Below are 24,380 nucleotides of genomic sequence, written 5' to 3' on the forward strand. Positions count from 1 at the left end.
CTCGTCCAAGACACTTTCTGCTAGGTCCACCTGGATAATACCCAGCATCTCATTCTCTTTCCCTGCAAGCACATTGACATTTTTTGCTAAACCGATGAGGTCTGTGGGTAAAACTGTTCCCTCCTGGCCATCCCACATAGAGGTTCCTGGTTCAGATCCAGATTCAATGCTAGACCCAGATCCAGATTGAGACCCAAAACCAATTCCAGACACAGGTCTAATTTGAGACCCATGTCTGATTTCAGACCCAGATCTGATTTCTGACCCAGATCTGATTTCAAACTCTGAGTCAAATTCAGAACTAGATTCAGATTCAATTTTAGACCAAGTACCAAATCCAGACCGAGATCCGAATTCAGAACCAGACCCAAATCCCGACCAGGATCCAAATCCAGACCCACTCCCAACCCATGACCACTCCCTGAGGTCAGATCCCATACCCTGTACTGCGGACATGTCATTACCAGGTTTGCTTCCCCTTGACGTGGGCCGACCGGCAACCTTTTCCATTGGGCGCTCATTCCTGGCTTTTGACCTCACAGTGGTCAGCTTGGGGGCATCCGTGGCCTTCGCATTCTGGTTCCAAGTTTGCACAAACGTATGTATCCCGCTTGCTATGTCAATGAGATCTGCCCCCACTTCTTCAATGTTCTCCGGCATTGGTGATTCATTGCTAGTCACTGGGTTCAGAGATCCCTCATTGTCCAGCGATGGGGCCTCAGTGGTGCCATCTGTACCGCCCCAGGAAAACCAGAACGCCTCACAACGGCCCACCAAGACTACCACTAAAAGGGAGACACTCAGGTGGAATCCAATTTTGCAATCCATCCTGCTGCTGCACAAACGTACTCCACCAGCAGTGTTGATCAGGTTCCCAGAGTGAATTGTGACATGCCCACTGCCACTGATTCACTCCACATGCTCCATTCTCCTCCAGTACACTGCAGACCAACAGCCAGAGGGGGAAAAGTGAAGAGGAGTGCCTTAATTCGAAGGCGGGGACAAGGAGGTCTCATCCTTATTGGTTGTCCTTGTAACTTTTCCCTCCCACAGCCCCTCCTCCTCCTCCTACCCTCCTTTTGTCCCAGCAGTGAAAAGGGTCTCTTTAGAAAGGATACCTTTAGAGAAAACAGATGGTTGACTTTCAATGTAAATGTTGGTGCTTTTCATTGTTTTACAGAAAAGGGCAATTTGTTCCCCCTGAGTTAATCTCTTTGTACAAACATGATAGAAAGTCATGATAGAAAGTCCACCAGCCTATCTTAAAAAACTAAACTAAAGTATGTGAAAATCGTAGGCAGATGATGGAATGGCATAGAGTGTGTGCAGGGTTTTATGGTCTTGCTTGTTTACCTATGTAATTTCATCTGAAGTCTAGAGGGTTATAAAACATAAACATTACATGCATTACATACTCCACCATTTCTGTGAAAGATAAACATATGTGGTGAACATTCACTTATTCATTTCACCAGACAACATTATAAAATAGCCTATTAGCTATCTGTCATCTGACAGCGGTAATGCAAAGATCAGTTTTGGCTGGGAAGAAACACTGTCAAACTTGTATATTATGATCCACGAATAGTCTAATAATATCATTTCTTAAAGAGCCCCTAAAAAACAACTAATTCCTTTGAAAAAGGGCTATGTGCCATTGTTAATGTTGTAAATGACTATTGTAGCTGGAAACGGCTGTTTTTTTTAAAGGAATATCTACATGGGCGTACAGAGGCCCATTAACAGCAACCATCACTCCTGTGTTCCAATAGCACGTTGTGTTACTGATCAAAGTTTATCAATTTAAAAGGTTAATTGATCATTAGAAAATCCTTTTGCAATTATGTTAGCACAGCTGAAAACCGATTCGGTGGCATTCTCTCTGAGCCTCTTTACTGTGTCACCACCATGCTCGATGCTAGGCACAAGGACCACTACTTCGATGCTGACAAGAAACAGGGATTACGTGAAATGTTACATACACAGCTGGACAAGATAGAAACGGACACAGTGACAGTGATACCATCGATAACCACATTCTTTTGGAGAGATTGAAAACCCAAATCGGTCTACACGGACAAGTTCTGGCCTGGTTTAGATCTTATCTGTCAGAAAGATATCAATTTGCTTGATTCTTGACTAGAACAAAAAATATAATTATCATATTACTCCAGTGCTAGCCTCTCTTCCTGTTAAGGCTAGGGCTGACTTCAAGGTTTAACTGCTAACCTACAAAGCATTACATGGGCTTGCTCCTACCCATCTTTCCGATTTGGTCCTGCCGTACATACCTACACATACGCTACGGTCACAAGACGCAGGCCTCCTTACTGTCCCTAGAATTTCTAAGTAAACAGCTGGAGGCAGGGCTTTCTCCTATAGAGCTTCATTTTTACGTAATGGTCTGCCTATCCATGTGAGAGACGCAGACTCGGTCTCGACCTTTAAGTCTTTATTGAAGACTCATCTCTTCAGTAGGTCCTATGATTGAGTGTAGTCTGGCCCAGGTGTGTGAAGTTGAACGGAAAGGCACTGGAGCGACGAACGTTCCCCTCTCTCCACTGGGATTCTCTGCCTCTTACCCTATTACAGGGGCTGAGTCACTGGCTTACTGGTGCTCTTCCACGCCGTCCCTAGGAGGGGTGCATCACCTGAGAGAGCTGAGTCACTGATGTGATTTTCCTATCCGGTTTGGCGCCCCCCTCGGGTTCGTACCGTGGGGGAGGTCTTCGTGGGCTATACTCAGCCTTGTCTCAGGGTAGTAGGTTGGTGGTTGAAGATATCCCCCTAGATATCCCTCCAGTATCTATGCCGCAATAGTTTGTGTCGGGGGGCTAGGGTCAGTCTGTTATATCTGGAATATTTTTCCTGTCTTATCCAGTGTCCTATGTGAATTTAAGTATGCTCCCTCTAATTCTCTCTCTCTCTTTTTCTCTCTCTCTTCTCTCGGAGGACTTGCGCCCTAGGATCATGCCTCAGGACTACCTGGCCTGAATTCTTGCTGTCCCCAGTCCACCTGGTCATGCTGCTGCTCCAGTTTCAACTGTTCTGCCTGCGGCTATTGAACCCTGACTGGACGTGCTACCGGACGTGCTACCTTCACTGGACGTGGTACCTTGTCCCGGACCTGGACGTGCTACCTTGTCCCGGACCTGCTGTTTTGGACTCTCTCTTTACCGCACCTGCTGTCTTTAACTCTGAATGATCGGCTATGAAAAGTCAACTGACATTTACTCCTTAGGTGCTGACCTGTTGCACCCTCTACAACCACTGTGATTATTATTATCTGACCCTGCTGGTCATCTATGAACGTTTGAACATCTTGGCCATGTTCTGTTATAATCTCCACCTGGCACAGCCAGAAGAGGACTGGCCACCCCTCAGAGCCTGGTTCCTCTCTAGGTTTCTTCCTAGGTTCTGGCCTTTCTAGAGAGTTTTTCCTAGCTTCTTCATCTGCATTGCTTGCTGTTTGGGGTTTTAGGCTGGATTTCTGTACAGCACTTTGTGACATCGGCGGATGTTAAAAGGGCTTTATAAATACATTTGATTGATTGATTGACAGTGTGCACTAAGGAAGAGAGGCCACGGACAGACAGCTGAAACTTTACTGCTTGACATGTATGATGAAATCCTGGTTGAGAATGAAACGACTGAACAAATGAACAACGAAACAGCATAACAAGTAAGTGAAAGAAAGTATGTATGTCTATATAGGTATGTGTATGTTTATATGTGTATATGTATGCATGCGTGTATGGATATATATATTTACCCCAAAAAATATATGGGGGATTGGAAATGATGCAGACAATTACATTGATGGAAGCAATATTCTTTCCGCAATATTAAGCTGATCCACCCCTTAAAAAAAAAAAAAAAGTAAGTGAAAGAAATAGGTTATGATTACGATCTAATCTAATTGTAAGTCGCTCTGGATAAGAGCGTCTGCTAAATGACTTAAATGTAATGTAAATGTAATCGCAATGGGGACACACGTAAATGCCAACAAAATAACTTTTTGGTCAGTGTGGTGTGGTGTCTGTAACCTTTAACTAGTCAAGTCAATGAAGAACAACTTCTTATTTACAATGACGGCCTACCTCGGCCAAACCCGGACGACGCTGGGCCAATTGTGCGATGCCCTATGGGACTCCCAATCACGGCCGGATGTGATACAGCCTGGATTCGAACCAGGGACTGTAGTGAAGCCTCTTGCACTGAGATCCAGTGCCTTAGACCGCTGCGTCCGTGTGTGTGTGTGTGTGTGTGTAATTATTCAACTGTACTAGAATGCTAGTACAGTTGAATGGCCACATGAGGTTCACAATTAAGAGCAGGAAGGATGATTTGGGACTGTATAATGATCACTTGTAAGTGGAAACAAAGGTTAATGGACTCATAATATAATTTTCCCTCACTGGAGAGGATATTGGCACAACACTGTCAAAAATGAATGTCCATTATTGCTGATTGTTTTCCAGTTTCTAAGGAAATGAACAAGTCACTCCAAACTAAGTTGACCACAACCACAAGCACAAGAGATAGAGGGGGTGCTGACAACTTTAGAATAAAGCAGTTTATTGATTTATTTCCATTTGCAGTCCAAGTGATAACTCTTTCATTGTGGTCACAACTTCATAAAAATCCACAACACCAATCTCCCTTAGAGCGCTCTTTGATTATCATAGTTTAAGACAGGGTTCCCCCCCGGGTCTTCTATAAATAAATACAAAATAAATACATGTTCTATTGTTGGACATAATAGTCTGTACAAATACCAGGAAATCAGATCCAAGTTATTTTAATTTAAGAAATCTGTCCCTAGTATTCCCACGCATAATAGAGTGACACGTGATCGTATACAAATAAAGGTTTGAAATGATTATGTCTCAGTCAAACATTACATTTGTGTGGGCTTCTTGAGGTCAATTTGCAGTCTAAAAATTATTTGTAATTATGTTTACATTTTAGTCATTTAGCAGACGCTTTTTACAAGAGTGACTTACATGAGAAATGAGGGTCAAGTGGCTTGCGCAAGAGCACATCTACAGATTTTTCACTAGCCAGCTCTGGGATTCAAACCAGTGTCCTTTTGGTTACTGGCCCAAAACTCTTAACTGCTAGGCTACCTGCCGACCCTGCTGTTTCCGGCCCCCAGACCATCCGCTGAAGAAAAAATTGATATATATATATTTTTTTTTCTTTAATCGGCCTGCGGCTGAATCTAGTTGATGATCCCTGGTTTAGGATAAAGGAGTTGATGTGTTGTCCTATGCAGTCACACAAGCAATGTGCATTCCCACCAGCGTGATCACAGAGCTAGCTTCCTATGCTAAATGAATGAGCAAACCCCTCAAAATAGAAAATGGGCTGTATTTGTCACACCCTGACCTTAGAGAGCCATTTTATTTCTCTATTTGGTTAGGTCAGGGTGTGATGTGGGGTGGGAATTCTATGTTGTCTGTTTCTTTGTTTTTGGCCGAGTATGGTTCATAATCAGAGACAGCTGTCTATCATTGTCTCTGATTGGGAATCATACTTAGGCAGCCTTTTCCCACCTGTGATTGTGGGATCTTGTTTTTGTGTAGCTGCCTGCGAGCAGTCCAGAACGTCACATTCCATTTCCTTTCTGTATTGTTTTTGGTTTCACTTCGATTAAAGGATGTGGAATTCCATGCACGTTGCGCCTTGGCTTATTTACGACAGGGAGTTTGAAGATAGTGAACGTGACAGTATTAGATTGACAAACTATATATAGGCTCCATGTACAGAGTACATTAGGTTATTTAGTGTTCCTTGAGCAAAAACAAAAGGAGTTCTGATCTAAGGCCTACACTTCTCTCTGAACATCTCTCTGAACATGCTGTTCAGTTTCAGCAGGCACTGATTGTCAAAGTGAATCAAGTCTATCCTAGCTCGCTTTGCAGTGCGACACGGCTAAGAGTCTCACAGAGGCAGGCAGGCCCTTGTTCAGTTTGAGGGACAGCTTCTTTATGTATGGAAAGGAATGAAGCAAGTCCATATTGTCTGACACACAGGCATGGTACCCATCCAGCTCCCCTGTACCTTGTGACCTTTTTGGCATCAGTGATGAGAAGAAATCATCTTCATATGATGAATGCTGCTCTGTCTCGTCCTCTGTCATTGTGCCAAGATGATGTTTATTGTCGACCAAATCTGTATAGTTGTAAATACACAACATACAAATATGGAATATTTCAGCAAATTCTAATTTATGTGGCAACTTAGTTCATCATATCACGGACATTACAATAGCCCAGACAGACTTTCCATACTTATTATTCTCAGATACCGGGACTGTAGTGAGTTCATCACGTTCTCAGACCTAACAAGTTGTCTAATGTTGCGATGAGTCCATGTCTAGCTGTACCTATTGTGTAGACACACAATTATATGCACAGTTAAACTAACTGAGTCTCAGGCTTTTAGACTAACGTTATCCTAATTTACAGTACATAGCAAAAAATCCTAGGTCTCTCTAAATACTGTGTCATGACCAAGCAACCTAACATTCGCTGTTCACTTGCTGAGGTTAGCCTAATGTTAAATCAATGACGAGACCTTCATGCTGCCCATCTCTGCATGATTGAAGAAGGCAATGAGCTCCGTCAGGTCCTTTAAAAATGGTGGGTGGGGAAGCGAAACTTACTTTGTGATGGGGAAAGATAAACCGTGTGGGCAAACACCTTTTTTCACCCAATCTGTCCAACTTATCAACTCTAAAATGTAAATAAAACACTATAATGAGTTTATATAATGTGTCATTACATACATATGTGAAGGTTTGTGTTGAATTTGAATCAGGTTTTTAGGGAGGCACTAAAGTTATCTTCAGAAGTAAACAGCGGCTGTCGCGGCTTTTGAGAGTCATGATGGCTTGCAATGACGACGCAAAAAATGAATGCATTCAGTTGTACAATTGACCCCCTTACCCTGTCCCTTTATTGTTTTTAATCTACAATTGAAGCACTACACCTGGTGGAGGGAGGCTGTACGACACAGAATGAGTTGCATTATGCATGCTGTACGTTACGTCATGACACGTCACAATTTAACCTACAGCGTTAGAGGGGTCCATTTTTTCAACTTTTCTCCAATACCATCGGACCATTACCATGTCAATCAATGCTTGAATAGAAACGTAGTTCACACCCCAGATTTTGATGCCAATACAGTCACTATAGTTCAATTAGTTTTCATTGCAGCCTCGTTTGAATGCAGCGGTTGCGCAAATTTGTACAGAATGGGGTTAGTCAACAGTAGCTAGCCCAGATAAATTGCATGGCTAGGTAGTTAACCAACATCACACATAGTGACACTGGCGTGCTAGCCATAAAAGCTATGCTCATTGGGTGGTGGTTAGCCATGTACCTAGCTAGCTAACTTAGCTGCAAGGATAGCTCGCTAACATTAGCATGCTAGACAATAGGCTAATGCTAACATACATAAGACTACTAGATAGCTATCTATACTAGCTGCTAAAGCCATCCATAGCAACATTTTTGATCATTCATAGGTAGCTAGTTATCTTACCTCTACAATATTTCCTGAAGTTCGAGGCAGAATTTGTGTAGGCTGCCACCTCTGCCATCCTGGGTAAGCAAAGATTGCATTGCATCACCTCTTGTGCTTGAAGGAGAACTGGTCACAGTCTCCTCCGTCTCCATTGTTTTCGCACACACCGCTTTGATATAAAAACGTTCCTCTCTTTCATGACTCGTCTCGAACTAAACTAAGTTATTTTTGCATTTGATAAAATCTCTATTCACTTTGTGCGCACAGCTTGATATGATTAGCTTTTATTGGTGTGATGCGTGACATTTTATTTGATTGGTCACTGACTAAACAACGAATTACCTTTTTTTGGAGGGGCTCAGTCGTAAACTTTCCTTGCCCTCATGATCTACTATTATGGATAGCCTACAAAACATTGTACTCTGTAACGGATGGTTTTAATAAGGTAGAGAAGTACAATACTTCATTCAAAACATACTTAAGTAAAAGTTAAATGATTGTCTTTGACAAATGCTCAAATTACATGGAAAAGCTTCTCAATTACAGTAACAAGAGTATTTGTAATTAGTTACTTCCATCCCTGACAACCAGACACAACCTGACCCTCTTCTGCTCCATCTCCTGTGGGTGTGTCCCTCACTCCCTTCCGTCACTGCATCAGATGCCAAAGCCTTCTGTCTCCCAAAGTCCCCAAAGAGAGAATCATACCGTAGAGAAGAACAAAGATGTTGCATGGATGCAATCATCTGGAGAAATCAAACTAGAGTGTTGTTATTGCAGCTATGAAATGAATAGGCGGGGCCTAAAGGTGTCTTAATGTGAAATGTAATGTGTGATAAAAAGAGTTCACAGGGTTTGTAATGTTTCATAGGTCTGGGAGGGGCGGAGGTTGCCAAAAGAGTGGGTGCCCAAGAATTTCCTTCGCTTGGCGTGTTCTCTGCTGGAGTCTCCTCCGCATCAGGAAATACGATTATTTCTGGAAGTCCCCGACAATGTAGAGACAAAATTCCATTGAACTGATGCTGTGTAAGTCGCTGTGACAGCGCCAGAGAGTTTTCAACACGGGAAATCTACACGAAACAAAAGTACCTTGAGTGCAGTAGAAAATTAAAGGCAAATGCCCCAGCTTTTCACCATCTATTTAATGTCCGCTGTAAAGATAACGCAGATCGGAAAACATCATGTCGTCTTCTTATGTGAGGCATGTTCATTTGCAACTGGTAATTATTTGTGAGGATGTGTGAGGTATGCACTGTTATGTCTAACAAAGACAACAAAGTTCAGTTATAAGAAAGTTGGACACCATTCTTTTTTTTTTTTACTGAGGGCCCTTGGGATGTTGGGAAAAGGTTAGTAGTACCGTAATAAAGGTTTTAAACTGCATTTTGTAACTTGTATTTATGCACAATGGAATAATAAAACTAAGACAAATTCTAATTTCTGGATCATTTTCCTTTTAACGACTTTAGTATTGTTGTTTTAGACTTCCATGCAAACAAATTCTTATTAAATTGGATGGAACCATACTTGAAACTTTACTCCTTTAACTAATGATATCTGGGTGACATAGACCATAAATTCCTGTTCCAGTATAAAATAAAAGAATCACACTGTAGGTAAAGGCAAATCAAATGAAGATATTTTGAATAACTCTTGATGAAGTGTAATACACAAATTACAGCATTTCAGAAGAACCGTCTCCCACCACAGTGGAGAGAAAGATAAGGTAAATTGTTCACAATTCACATTGTTATGTTTAGAAAGGAACCAACATTTTTTTTCCAACATTCACTCAATGCACTCTGGGTTTTTACCATGTGGAGGACAATCCATTCTATCAGAATTTGTTATCAGACAGCTAGATATACCTACTTAGATTTTGGAAGCTAATAGATTGCATTTAGTTAAAAGATGAGTAATTGTAATCAATTACTATTAACAAGACACTATGAACATGTCAATATTATTGGTAACATAATACATAGCAGAAGAATAACTGCAGATTAAATAATGCTACAATTGAACATTGTACACCCAATGTAGGACATTGCCCCTTTAAGAGCTAGAATTGATTTTGTACCCTATAGTGTGATTCTCCCCAAATATGTTGTCTTCTCACACTATTCAAACCCCCAATCAAACAAACCCTTTATGAAGCACTCTTATCCTATAGAGAACATATTACAAAGAAATAATCTGAACAAAAAATTACACACATTTTGGAATTTATGTGCATCCTTGACAGCCGCTAATCAATATCCATAAACGGCACACATTTTTTCTGCGAACCTTCACATCATCATCTTCCCTCTTTTGTGTCACCAATGTGAGAACTTATGGCACTGGCAGGTGAAACGGTATTGTAGTAGTCTAGTGTGTGGTGCAGGAATAACATGTTCAATAATTATGTTCAATTTGCTCTAAAAAATGGAACCGGACCACAGAATTCAAGCGAACCGAACTCAGACCACCTCTCGAGATGGTCTCAGTTCGGTTTGCTACAGGGGCTCTTTTGAGGGTTCTGAGTTCCTTTGGAGTGTTCACACTTCACATAAAATTAAGCGAAACGCACTGAGTTCACCAAAATTGGCTGAAAGGAACCAAGTGTGAAATCCTATGTCTGTTTTCTTCAGTTTGGAGCATACTGAAATAGGCTCAGAGGTTACTGTCGGAAGGAATCACAGTTGAGCTGAGTCACAAGGGATCAACCCTTAACACCATCAAGCAACAGACATTTGCACAGATGCCAAATTAACTACAAAGAAACCCTATGTGAAAAGCACCCAACAAGGACCTGTCTTGAGAATGCTTGTTACATCATGCAGTAACTATTATTGGATGTAATATCTTCTTTGGCCAGAGTCCAAAACATTTTGGGAAGTCGTGATTGTATACCAAGTCTGAGGGGTTCGTGGAGGAATGGTGTGGCAGATATGAACTTGGCATTGAACCTATTCTGAGCAATGAGGAGGTGGCTGTTGAATGACTGGCACTGGAAATGTGTATAATGGACAAGGGCAGTTGGATGCCCATCGACGTGATAACTCGAATGGAAAAACTGGGACAAGAAGCAGAAAATGGTTGAATTGCATGCTTATCGTCTTTCTGGTATCACTTGTAAAGCCCTGTGCACTGAAATCACAGAAAATCTCTGCGTGGGTTTGAAACATCCGCTTCCTCTTGTCCAGTTTACATCCAACCCACCTCTCCTCCACAGCTGCTACCTATTGTGAGCAGAACACTCTTCCATCAAACAGGAAGGTGGGAGGACATCTTTCCACTAACTCTTATGTGGAGAGAAAAGTACTAGACGATCACACATGGGACCTAAAAATGTCAAAAGTCAAAAGAAACCTGAAACATTTTTAAAGGCACTCGTTTATAGGAATACATAGAGTTCATTGAAGATGAATTTGACCCATAAAAAAATGACATAGCATGTGCAAAGAAAGAGACATCAATAGGCTGTAAAGCAGTAGTCTCAATAAACCTCTCCTGGAGTTTGTCACTCAAATTTGTGACAGGAAATTATGACAAAATGGTATAACTGTTCATATGAAGCAGGAGTGATACCAAAGCACTGTCTCCTGACCTGCTTCCCCTTCTTCAGACAATACCTATGTAACACAACCCGAGGAATGACTCGTAAGGCTGCCGTTGTCAATGGGTTAATGAATGGACTTGCCTAATTAAAAACGGCAACAAAATCAATTTATAACATTTTTGACATGCGTTTTTCTGGATTTTTTTGTTGTTATTCTGTCTCTCACTGTTCAAATAAACCTACCATTAAAATTATAGACCGATAATTTCTTTGTCAGTGGGCAAACGTACAAAATCAGCAGGGGATCAAATACTTTTTTCCCCTTACTGTATACAATGACTAGGCCTAAATATAGCTTGTGTGAATCATTTATGGGTATTTGCAACTCTATTTACAACCTCAGACCTAGCTGCCATTCATATATTTGATAAAGCAGAGTGGTGAAAAAATGACATTGAAGTAGACTGGGGACCATAAGACTGCAGCTAGTTCAAAGTGTGCAACATATCTGGATCGATTTCAAGAGGGTGACCCTTAGCGTTGGTGCCTTTTTGACTGCAGGCCAAACAAACAGAACATGGAAATAACTCAGGCAGGTTAGACGGCGACAATAAACCAACATGCAATGAGGGGATCTTTAGTGACACTCCACACACCCAGGGGCCTTTTTGCAGCTCCCCTGGCCCTTGTTGTTCCAGCTAGCGAGGGTCATTGGCCTCTTACTGGAAGTCACCATAAAGACAGGGCAGTGGTGAATAAACAAGCACTGGTGCGTGGACTCCAGACATGGGTGTATCAAATGACACATACTCCTCACTTTACCAACTCACATTCCTATTGAAATTTACACACAAAACACACTTCACTTTTCTGTCATTGACTCATATATACTCCCTCAAGTACACACAGACATATTGTACATACGCATGCACACATACATTACACACAGGCCTCTGCACAACCCCACAACTATATGACTGTCTGTACACATCTTGGTCATATCAACCACAGACCAGAACTAAACACAGAGAACCAGTGTGATACAATCATCAAACCAGTTTACCACAGAAAAGCAAACAAGTCAGCATGACCCTTGAGAAGATGAATTGGAGTAAGCATGGGGGCATTGGATGTTCCTCACTGGAGGTCTGACTGGTCAACCTGTTTCTCTTGCTGTGTCCACATGGGATGGGTCACCCCAAAACAAACGTTTGTCAAAGGTTTTCAAACTTAAAAAGTAGTTAGCCAGTCAGACCACCAGTGAGGAACAGTTTACATCTCAATGCCCCCATGCAGACATGAGTCCATTTTCCACAACATTGTTGTGTATATATATCTGGAATGTCAGCAGGCTTCAATCCCAAATGAATGTGAATGATTTGCACCATCTAATTCCATCTGGGGTCCCATTGTTTCCATTAATTTGGGATCGATGGCTATGGATTTCTCCTGATGCGTATAGTCAAACAATAGATGGCTTGGAGGACTCCGGTCGAATTAAAGTATGAGCCAAGGGTGGAGTATGAGCCAAGGGTACAAATAGGGAGGGTGGTCCAGGTGATTCATAACTGTAATGACTAATGTCTCCTCCTAATCTTGATGTGACTGTTTGCTGATGAGATATCTTACGTCCTTCTGAGAAGGAGACTTGATTGTGGGCAAACATAGCTCTTAGAAAACTTTGTTGAAACATACATCCTTATATTTTTGTGGTCATACACTAATCAGGTGAGCTGATTAATATGATAGCGCTGCAGTAGAAAGCAGCCATTTTGTTTTTTTTGTACATAATGTCTCCGCCATAATCTCCTTTGACCGAAAACAGCTTCTAGAGATCAGAACAGCGATCACTAACATCGTTTTGGATGACAATTTCTAATTCAACTAGTCGGCAACTCTGGACATTCTGCTTACTCTGGACCCAGCTATAATCCCAGTGACTCAAAAGAGGAAGCGACATCGCAAAAGTGGCAAACGAGCTGACATCCTGACTAGACTACGTTGGCCTTCAAATAAACAACCTCTGCCCTCCGTTCTGTTGGCAAATGTACAGTCACTGGAGAACAAACTGGACGAGATCCATTCAAGACTATCCTATCAACGGCACCTGAAGAACTGTAATTTTCGTGGCTGAACAAGGACATGTATAATATACATCCCGCTGGCTTTTCCATGCATTGTCAAGACCGGTCGGCAGACTTGGGTAAGATGGGGGGGGGGTGACTCTTTGTTAACAACAGCTGGTGAACAATCTGTAATGTTAAGGAAGTCTTGAGTTTTAGCTCGCCTGAGTTAGAATAACTCATGATAAACTGTAGACCCTACTACTTACCAAGAGTGTTTCCATATATATTTTTCATAGCTGTCTATTTACCACCACATGCGGATGCGGGCACTAATACTGCACTCAACGAGGTGTATATGGCCATAAGCAAACAAGAAAATGCACACCCAGAGGAAGCACTTTTCCTGGTTTGTGATTTTAATCCAGTGAAACTGAAATCCGTTTTCATCTCATTACCAGCATGTCACCTGTGCAACTAGAGGCGACAAAATTCTAGATCACCTTTACTCCAAACACAGAACTGCATACAATGCTCTCCCTCGCCCTCCTTTTGGAAAATCTGACCATAACTCTATCCTCCAGATTCCAGCTTATAAGCAAAAACTCAAATACGAAGTACCAGTGACGCATTCAATACAGAAGTGGTTCGATGAAGCAAAAGCTAAGCAACAGGACTGTTTTGGTAGCAGACTGGAATACAGTACCAATCTAAAGTTTGGACACACCAGTTCATTCAAGGGTTTTTATTTCTTTTTACTATTTTCTTGTAGAATAATAGCAAAGACATCAAAACTATGAAATAACACATATAGAATAATGTAGTAACCCAAAAAATGTTAAACAAATCAAATTAGATTTGAGATTCTTCAAAGTAGCAACCCTTTGCCTTGATGACAGCATTGCACACTCTTGGCATTCTCTCAACCAACTTCATGCAGTCAACTGGAATGCATTTGATTTAACAGGTGTGCCTTGTTAAAGGTTAATTTGTGGAATTTCTTTCCTTCTTAATGCGTTTGAGCCAATCAGTTGTGTTGTGACAAGGTAGGGGTGGTTTGCAGAAGATAGCCCTATTTGGTAAAAGACCAAGTCCATATTATGGCAAGAACAGTTCAAATAAGCAAAGAGAAACGACAATCCATCATTACTTTAAGATATATCAGTCAATCTGGAACATTTCAAGAACTTTGAAAGTTTCTTCAAGTGCAGTTGCAAAAAACATCAAGAGCTATGATGAAACTGGCTCTCATGAGGACCGCCACAGGAAAGGAAGACCCAGAGTTACTTTGCTGCAGAGGATAAGTTCTTTAGAGAAATTGCAGCCCAAATAAATGCTTCACAGAGTTCAATTAATAGACATCTCAACACCAACTGTTCAGAGGAGAATCAGGCCTTTATGGTCGAATTGCTGCAAAGAAACCATTACTAAAGGACATGAAAAAGAATAAGAGACTTGCTTGGGCTACGAAACACGAGCAATGGACATTAGACCGGTGAAAATCTGTACTTACGACGTCCAAATTAGAAATTTGAGATTTTTGGTTCCAACGGCTGTGTCTTTGTGAGATGCAGAGTAGGTGAACAGATGACGTCCGCATGTGTGTTTCCCACCGTGAAGCTAGGAGGAGGAGGTGTGGGGGTGCTTTGCTGTGATTTATTTAGAATTCAAGGCACACTTAACCAGCATGGCTAACACAGCATTCTGCAGCGATACGCCATCCCATCTGGTTTGCACTTAGTGGACTATAATTTGTTTTTCAACAGGACAATGACCCAACACACCTCCAGGCTGTGTAAGGGCTATTTGACCAAGAAGGAGAGTGATGGAGTGCAGCATCAGATGACCTGGCCTCCACAATCACCCGACCTCAACCCAATTGAGATGGTTAAGGATTAGTTGGACTGCAGAGTCAAGAAAAAGCAGCCAACAACTGCCCAGCATATGCAGGAACTCTTTCGAGACTGTTGGAAAAGTATTCCAGGTGAAGCTAGTTGAGAGAATGAAAAGAGTGTGCAAAGCTGTCATCAAGGCAAAGGATGGCTAGTTTGAAGAATCTCAAATATAAAATATATTTTGATTTGTTTAACACTTTGATTACTACATGATTTCATATGTACTATTTCATAGTTTTGATGTCTTCACTATTATTCTACGATGTAGAAATTGTAAAAATAAAGAAAATCCCTTGAATGAGTAGGTGTGTCCAAACTTTTGACTGGTACTGTTTGTCTGGGATTCATCCAATAACATTGAGGAGTTTACCATACAAGAGACCGGTTTCATTAATAAATGCATCGATGATGTACATATCCCAAGCAGAAGCCATGGATTACAGGCAACATCCGACTGAGCTAAAAACTAGAGCTGCCGCTTTCAAGGAGCGGGACACTAATCCGGACGCTTATATGAAATCCCGGTACGACCTCAAACGAGCTATCAAACAGTCAAAGCAGCAATACAGGACTAAGATTGAATCCTACATTGCCGGATCTGACACTCGTCGGATGTGACAGGGCTTGCAAAGTATCACGAATTACAAAGGGAAACCCAGCCACGAGCTGCCTAAACCTACCAGACGAGCTAAGGCAAGCAAAGGTGAACCATGCATGAGAGCACCAGCTGTTACAGACGACTGCGTGATCTCGCTCTCTGTAGCCAATGTGAGTAAGACCTTTACACAGGTTTACATTCACAAGACTACGGGGCCAGACAGATTACCAGGACGCATACTCAGAGCATGTGCTGACCAGCTGGCAAGTGTCTTCACTGACATTTTCAACCTCTTCCTGACCCAGTCTGTAATCCCTACATGTTTCAAGCAGGCAACCATAGTCCCATGTTACTGTGACCAACAACGCAAAGGTAACCTGTTTAAATGACTAACTCCCCGTAGCACTCACATCTGCAGCCATGAAATGCTTTGAAAGTCATGGCTCACATCACCACCATCCTCCCAGACACACTGGACCCACTCCATTTCGCATGCTGCCCCAACAGATCCACAATCTCTATTACACTCCACACTGTCCTCTCCCCACCTTGACAAGAGAAACACTTATGTGAGAATGTTGTTCATCGACTACAGCTCAGCGTTCAACACCAAAGTGCCCTCCAAGCTCATCACTAAGCTCCTGACTCTGGGACTCAACAAATCCCTACGCAACTGGATTCTGGATTTCCTGATGGGCTGCCCCCAGGTGGTGAGGGTAGGCAACAACACATCCGCCAAGCTGATCCTCAACACGGGTGCCACTCAGGGGTGCGTGCTTAGTCCCCTCCTGTACTCCCTGTTCACCCACAACTGCGTGGCTGCGCAAGACACCAACACCATCATTAAGTTTGCTGACAACACGATAGTGGTAGGCTTGATCAACGACGATTAGACAGCCTATAGGGAGGAGGTCATTGACCTGGCAGTGTGGTGCCAGGACAACAACCTCTCCCTCAATGTCTGAAGACAAAGAAGTTGATCGTGAACTACAGGAAACGGAGGTCCGAGAGGGTTGAGAGCTTCACATTCCTTGGTGTCCACATCACTAAGAAATAAAAATGGTCCACACACACCAACACAGTCGGCACGACAACGCCTCTTCTCCCACAGGAAGTTAAAAAGATTTGGCATGGGCCCTCAAAAAGTGAATCAGTTGCACCTTTGAGACCACCTTACTGGCTGCATCAGTACTTGATATGGCAACTGCTTGGCATCCAACTTCAAGGCTCTACAAAGGGTAGTCTGTACGGCCGAGCTCCCTGCCACCCAGGACTTCTATACCAGGCGGTGTCAGAGGAAGGCCCTAAAAATTGTCAAAGCCTCCAGCCACCTAAGTCATAGACTGTTCTATCTGCTACTGCAGGGCAAGTGATACCGATGCACCAAGTCTGAAACCAAAGGGAGCCTGAACAGCTTCTACCCCCAAGCCATAAAATGGCTAAATAGTTAACCAAATCACTACCTGGACTATCTGCTTTGACCCTTTTTGCACTAACTCTTGACTCATAACATACGCTGCTGCTACTGTTTCTTATCGATCCTGTTGAATAGTGACGTTACCCCTACCTCTATGTACATACAGTGGCTCCAGAAAGAATTCATAATCCTTCAATTATTCCACATTTTGTTTGCCTGAATTCAAAATGAATTCGATTTTTTTTCTCACCCATCTACACACAACACCCCTTAATGACGAAGTGATGAATTGTTTTGCAAATCTATTGGAAATGAAATACAGAAATATCTCATTTAAATAACTTTTCACACTGCTTTGCTATAACACTACAAATTGAGCTCAGGTGCATCCAATTTCCTTTGATCATCCTTGAGATGTCACTACAACTTGATTGGAGTCCACCTGTGGCCAATTCAATAAGTTGGACATGATTTAAAAAGAAACACACCTATATAAGGTCCCACAGTTGACAGTTGTCAGAGCAAAAACTATACCATGCAGTCCAATGAATTTCCGTAGATCTCCGAAATACAAAAGTATCTGGACACCCCTTAAAATGAGAGGATTCTGCTATTTCAGCCACACACGTTGCTGACAGGTGTATAAAATCAAACACACAGCCATGCAATCTCCATTGACAAACATTGGCAGTAGAATGGCCTTACTAAAGAGCTCAGTGACATTCAACATGGCACCGTCATAGAATGCCACCTTTACAACAAGTCGTTTGCCCTGCTAGAGCTGCCCCTGTCAACTGTAAGTGCTATTATTGTGAAGTAGAAACGTCTTTGAGCAACAATGGCTCAGCCGCGAAGTGGTAGGCCACACGAGGGCTGAGTGCTGAAGTGCATAGCGCATAAAAATCGTCTGTCCACAGTTGCAACACTCACCTCCGAGTTCCAAACTGCCTCTGGAAGCAACGTCAGCACAATAACTGTTCGTCGGGAGCTTCCAGAAATGGGAATCCACGGCCTAGCAGCGGCACACAAGCCCAAGATCTCCATGCGCAATGCCAAGAACCGCACGGAGTGGTGTAAAGCTCACCGCCATTGGACTCTGGAGCAGTGGAAATGTGATTTCTGGATTGATGAATCACGCTTCACCATCTGGCTGTCCGACTGACACATCTGGGTTTGGTGGATGCCAGGAGAACGAGAATCTGCCCCAATGCATAGTGCCAACTGTGAACTTTGGTTGAGGAGGAATAATGGTCTGGGGCTGTTTTTAATGGTTCGGGCCCCTTAGTTCCAGTGAAGGGAAATCTTAACACTACAGCATACAATGAAATTTGAGAAGATTCTGTGCTTCCAACTTTGTGGCAACAGTTTGGGGAATGCCCTTTCCTGTTTCAGCATGACAATGCCCCCGTGCACAAAGCGAGGTTCATACAGAAATGGTTTGTTGAGATCGGTGTCGAAGAACTTGACTGGCATACACATAGCCTGACCTCAACCCAGCACTTCACCAACCTGGGCTTTATGGGAGAGTGGCCAGATCCTCCTGAAAAAAAGGCACATGACAGCACACCTGTAGTTTGCAAAAAGGCAGGTGAATGACTCTGAAATCATCAGGAAAAAGATTATGTTGTCTGATAAGACATTTTTTTAACTCTTTGGCCTGAATGCAAAGTGCTATGTCTGGAGAAAACCAGGCATAGCTCATCATCTGTCTAACAACATCCCTACCGTGAAGCATGGTGGTGGCAATATCATGCTATGGGGATGCTTTTCAGCGACAGGGACTGAGAGACTAGTAAGGATAGAGGGAACAATGAATGGAGCTAAATACAAGAAAATCCTTGATGAGAACCTGCTTCAGAGTGCAAATGACAGAATGGTGCGAAGATTTACGTTCCAAAAGGACAATGACACCAAGCATACAGCCAAATCAACGCTGGAATGGCTTCAGAACAATCATGTGAAAGTCCTCGAGTGGCCCAGCCAAAGCCTAGACTTGAATGCCATTTGAAATCTGTGGAAAGACTTGAAGATTGCTGTTCACCGCCACTCCCCATCTTGAGAAAATCTGCAAGGAAGAATGGGAGAACATCCCCAAATCCAGATGTGCAAAGCTGACACAGACATACCCAAGATGACTCAAAGCTGTAATCACCGCCAAAGATGCTTCTACAAAGTATTGACTCAGGGGTGTGAATACTTATGTACTTTTTCTATAAATGTGCAAAAATGTTCAATTTGTCATTATGGGGTATTGTGGGTAGATGCGTGAGAACAAAATTAATGTAATAAATGTTGAATTTAGGCTGTAACGCAGCTGTATCTACTGTACCTCAATTACCTCGTACCCATGCACATCGATTGAGTACTGGAACCCCGTGTGTATATAGACAAATTATTGTTACTCAATGTGTATTTATTACTTTTGTTATTTTTTTTCCATAATTGTTATACTTTTCTTTCTGAATTGTTGGGAAGGGCCTGTAAGTAACCCCATTTCATTGTTAGTCTACACGTGTTGTTTACGAAGCAATTTGAGATAATAAAGTATACATAAAAATAATAGAACGCCTTAAACACACACACACACACACACGTACTTAAGCTTTACACAGTTTCATTCAAATAAAATCGATTTTGCAAGAGACACCTGATTGTCTCAAGAGATAAAGGGTGACATTATAGGACTTAGATTAATTCATTAAAGGTGGTACATTTGAGAGAAATGTATAGTATTATTTTCCTACACCAGGAAACTGTGGAAATGAATTAATATAAGTCCTATAATAATAATAATAATTAAAACCAGTTCAGGAAGTCTAAGACAAGCCAAACATCTCCCACTACTGTCCATGACAAATATCCACAACATAAAATAAGATTGCAGGAGATAGGAGTATCTTGTCCCTGTCCAACAACTTACACCCCTTCAGCTGACAAAAATGTCTAGTAGGCGAGTACTCCCATAAAACATACATTCTGATTGCTACACCGCATAGAGAAAAATAGACAATTCAGGTATAGCTTTCCTCTCAACTCTCCTCATGTCCTGCATGAAAGCCAAGGATGTTACCGTAGCTATGGTGTCATGAAAACATCAGTGGTAACCCATTCCAGCAGATGGCAGCACTCAAAGGAACAACAGGAACATCTCAAAACGCCTTCTAAAAGGAGGTCATCATCCCAGAACTGCTATGCCCATAGCAGTGTTTGTCAATCCATAACTAGGGGACCCACAGAGGGTGCACTTTTGTCTTCTAGCCCAGCACCAACACAAAGAATAAACAAAGTTGAATTGGCTGTGTTCGTGCTGGGCCAGAGCAAAAATGTGCACACCGCAAGGAGCATTCCAGCAATGGATTGAGAAATGCTGTACTCCATCTTCAAAATCAAATCAAAGTTTAGTTGTTGCGTACACAGATTAGCAGATGTGAAATGCTTATGTTTCTAGCTCCAACAGTGCAGTAAGTATCTAACAGTACAGTACAATAATAATATACAAATAATCAACAACAAAAATTAAGAAATATCAGAACTTGCAATGTCAGAGTCTGGAATGTAAATATGTGGTGTGCATAGATTGTATGGAAAATTCTGTGCGTGTGTGTGTGTGCACAAGTTCCCCAGGGCACTATCGCAGCACCTGAAGGAGTGTTTGAAAAGGCTATAACAAGGAGAGACATCACAAAGCCATTTCTGGCAGATAAGGAAGGAGGCCTTTCGCAGATGCTGTTAGAGATGTGTCGCAGCTCAGCTGCATTTATGGAGATAGAGGAGGACAAGGAGGGGTAGAGGGGGCTCCAACCAAGGAGGTCTGCTCTCGGCGGACTCGTTCTTCGTAGACAAACCCAACCTGTACAGACAAACCCAAGAGCCAGCTCAGCCCTACGTGGTCTCATGGTCCTGCTCAGGCAAGCAGAAGCAGCATCCCCCGCCTTCATTGCTACATTCCTGAACAACAGGGGAGAATGTAGCCCATAGTGCTCAGCCCAGTCAAATAGATACAGTACAGAAAAAGATAGAGAGAGGGTGGAGAGAGAGAGAAAGACAGGATGGAGGGGAAGAGAGAGCAAAGAAAAGGATGAGGAAAAAGAGAGGGAAAGAGAGGGATTGGGGAAAAGAGAGGAAGGGAGGGGAGAGAGAAAGAAATAGGGAGAAATAAAGAAAGAGAGGGAGGTTGGCCAACTTTAGAGCTGGGACACTATGTTCCTGCCACCAAGCATTCCGCTCAGTAAATGATGAGCAACTGGATTCTACTTCTAATCCTGGAGGTATCTCAACCAATGGTGGGCACAACACAAACACCTCAGATGTCACTTTCTGACAACTTCTACCATCAAAAGGATGTGCTTTTAGAAAGTGATTAAATTCATATAGAGCAACCCTGAAATTATGAAGTTTTGTACACTATTATTTTGAAACCACAATGGCTAAACTCACTCTCTATGGTTCGAACTAATCCATGTATGGCAGGACCATCACTTGTTGATCCAACAAAGTGAAATGAGGAACTGCTATAACTACTCTATTTATTTACACTAGTAACTAGTTGAATTGTGTTGTAACATGGATACAGTATGATAGCTATAACATATTAATGAATTCACACTTTCTCTACAGTTGCCATTGACACAACCCTGTTCTGACTCGTTCTTAAAACAATGATGGTATTATGAAACCAATAAAAGTGTTAGAAGCTTATAATAATAAATAAATAAATAAATAAATAATAACAAGAACACACGCAGTACAATGTTACACTATTCCTTCCAAAATGCACCCAGGACAGAATCGCTGCTAGAATACTGCCCTGATGTATAGATTTAATTCACACAGCAGTGGATGAAAAGTCAGCTTCATGCAAGTGGCTCCCTGTGCTGCCTAATGTATGACCAAATAACTGTACTCTACAATACATTTTAAGAAAGTGATAACTTTGCCATACTTAATCAAATGAGACCAATGTTAAAATGCGTTATGGCTGATATATTAATCATTTCTATAACTTAATAAGTGGGGCTGACTGTAACCCAACACAAACCACTAGAGATCCGATTGCTTACAAATATTGAAGGATATCTGCATAGAATTGTATTTATGGACCAACAGTTCCTCCAATTGGTGAAAATGTAGGTGTAACCATAATACATACGATTTAGAAGATATATAAATGTAATAGAACATTAGTTTAATTGATTTGAAGTGGTCGTGATGAAAACCCTGACATAATTGGGCCTTGATCCAAATGGATAAAAGAACATGTGCTTACAATATAGAAAGAGAGAGTAGAGAGGGTAGAGAGAGACAGAGAGAGAGAGAGAGACAGAGGTAGAGAGAGCGAGGAGAGAGAGAGCAAGAAAGATAGAGGGAGAGAGACTTTCCCCGAACAAAGAGACACCTGTGGAAACATAAACATGCGCTGTACGTGTATTAATAAGGCTTGTCAACAGTGAACCCGCTGGCACCTCCTGTCAGATAAAGCATGTGATTGTGCAGGTAAACGAACAGAGGGATTGGTAGGTGTGTGCACAACGACAATGCAACTGCTGCCTATCCTGAAGCTCAACGCCTCTTATCCAATGTCAATAAACGGAGTGGAGAGGGGGCTTTCTTCAGGGGAGGGGGTGAACAGAGAAATCCACCAGTAGGCCCATACACAATGTTTACTGAGATAAATTAATTATAAAACTGCTTATTTTCAAAATAAAAGTCTAACAAGTCAGCAGCCAACCCCAGAGCAAAAACCTTTCAACAATTCTGCAATATTGATCTCATAAGCACCAGTCAGACCACAGGAACGTGTTCTTTGTTACAATGTATCCTGAATGACGCGACTGAACAATCATAATGCCTCCTTTTTTTCCCCCTCTTACTGGATCAAAAACTAACATGCTGTGTGCGCCAATATTATGTATGTGTGAGAATTCTGCTTCAAAATGCTGACAAATCTACATAATATTCTTAAATGAGGCCACGAAACATATTTATACAGTGCGAAGATGTTTGATAATTCATCCTATTTTTAAACAGTAGCACATGCCTACTCACCTGAGGTACAAAAACGAATCGTGAACAACAAATTCTATCCAATTCACCAATGCAATGCAATACAGCCCTTCTAACACAAGAGGGAGTCCTCAAATCCGGGAGAGCTCTGCGGGGTGCCACAGCCAGCCACAGAGTCTTCAACCTCATTAGAAGTGGAGAGGCTCAATCACAAGACTATTAGCAGGGCTTAAGGGGCAGCCCGCAGGACGGACCTGTTCACACAGTTCAGACGGAACATGGGCAGGGGCGAGGAGCAGAGGCCACCAAGATCAGGGGTCATGGGACTTCGGGACATGGGCCATGTTCAAATACCTATTTCGTCATGTGGTTGAACTATCCCTTTTAAGAATGCATTCTTCCTTCCTCTGTGAATGGCTGGATCAGTGATCACTTTGAGCAACGGATAAATTAAGGGGATATTCAAACACGGCCATGGACAAGACTGAGCGCAAACCACCATTCCATCCACAGAGGGCAACTGAGCATAGGAGCTCTTGATGGATGTGATTTATAGTTTATTTTACAGCTGCTCAAAGCGCTTTACGATTTGAGGGGGAGGAAGTTCACCTCATCCATGTCACCAATGTGCAGCAACACCCACTTTTGTGATGTCACTGTCGCCAGTAGCCATTTTGTTTCAGAAAGCCAGTGGAGTGTAGAGGTGAGGAGTGAACCAACGACTGCTAATAATTTACCTGCTTCCCAGACCCAGAATGAACAAACTGGCACTCCCCACCAGGAATCCAGATGTCTGCTTGTCTGTGACCGACTGGACAGGGCTGGGCAGGTGGGGTCACAGAGGTAAAGAGGCCCCTGTGGGTTCAGACAGACTGGCTAAATATTTACTGAGAGTGAAGGGTGAGGTGGTTTAAGAATTGGGCTTATTTGGAGCTAGTGTAAAAATAGGGAAGGGCACGGTTAATCGATTCATCTAATATACGAACAAACTTTAATATTTGATAACTTGCAAGAGTATTATAGCCATATTTTAACAATGAAAAGGCTTTGCCGGAATTAAATACAATTATTCATGTGACATCGCTACATACAAGTACTGTTTATACCACAACTTTAACTTTGTTTTTTAAGTTGTTTTTTAAAAGGTGTGCCTAAATAAAGACACCAGTAGCCTGCACATGTTCCATGCCTGTAGCTTGTTGTTATTGTCGGGCAATCAGAGGCACTACAGTCAGAGGCTCCATATATAGCCTAGCAGACGAAGTGGGATATTTCTAATCAACGCAAAATGGAATTCAAATTATGGAATGAAGTTACCTTAATG

At 42.2% G+C, this 24,380-nt stretch overlaps 1 protein-coding gene across 2 annotated transcripts in view; it reads right to left on the reverse strand.

Moving 5' to 3' along the window:
* LOC106581675 (collagen alpha-1(XVIII) chain) overlaps positions 1–24,380 on the reverse strand; it is a 210,717-nt gene that overhangs the window by 114,149 nt on the left and 72,188 nt on the right. The window contains exon 1 of one of the 2 annotated variants that reach the window (XM_014163883.2): positions 465–948. The exons of the other annotated variant lie outside the window; for it this stretch is intronic. Within the exon in view, the coding sequence (XP_014019358.1) occupies positions 465–828 (364 nt within the window). The 5' untranslated portion in view covers positions 829–948. Of the gene's footprint in view, positions 1–464; positions 949–24,380 lie in introns of those variants that run through there. 2 annotated transcript variants of the gene reach the window in all.

Source organism: Salmo salar, chromosome ssa21, assembly GCF_905237065.1.
Source record: "Salmo salar chromosome ssa21, Ssal_v3.1, whole genome shotgun sequence".
Classification (NCBI taxonomy): Eukaryota; Metazoa; Chordata; class Actinopteri; order Salmoniformes; family Salmonidae; genus Salmo; species Salmo salar.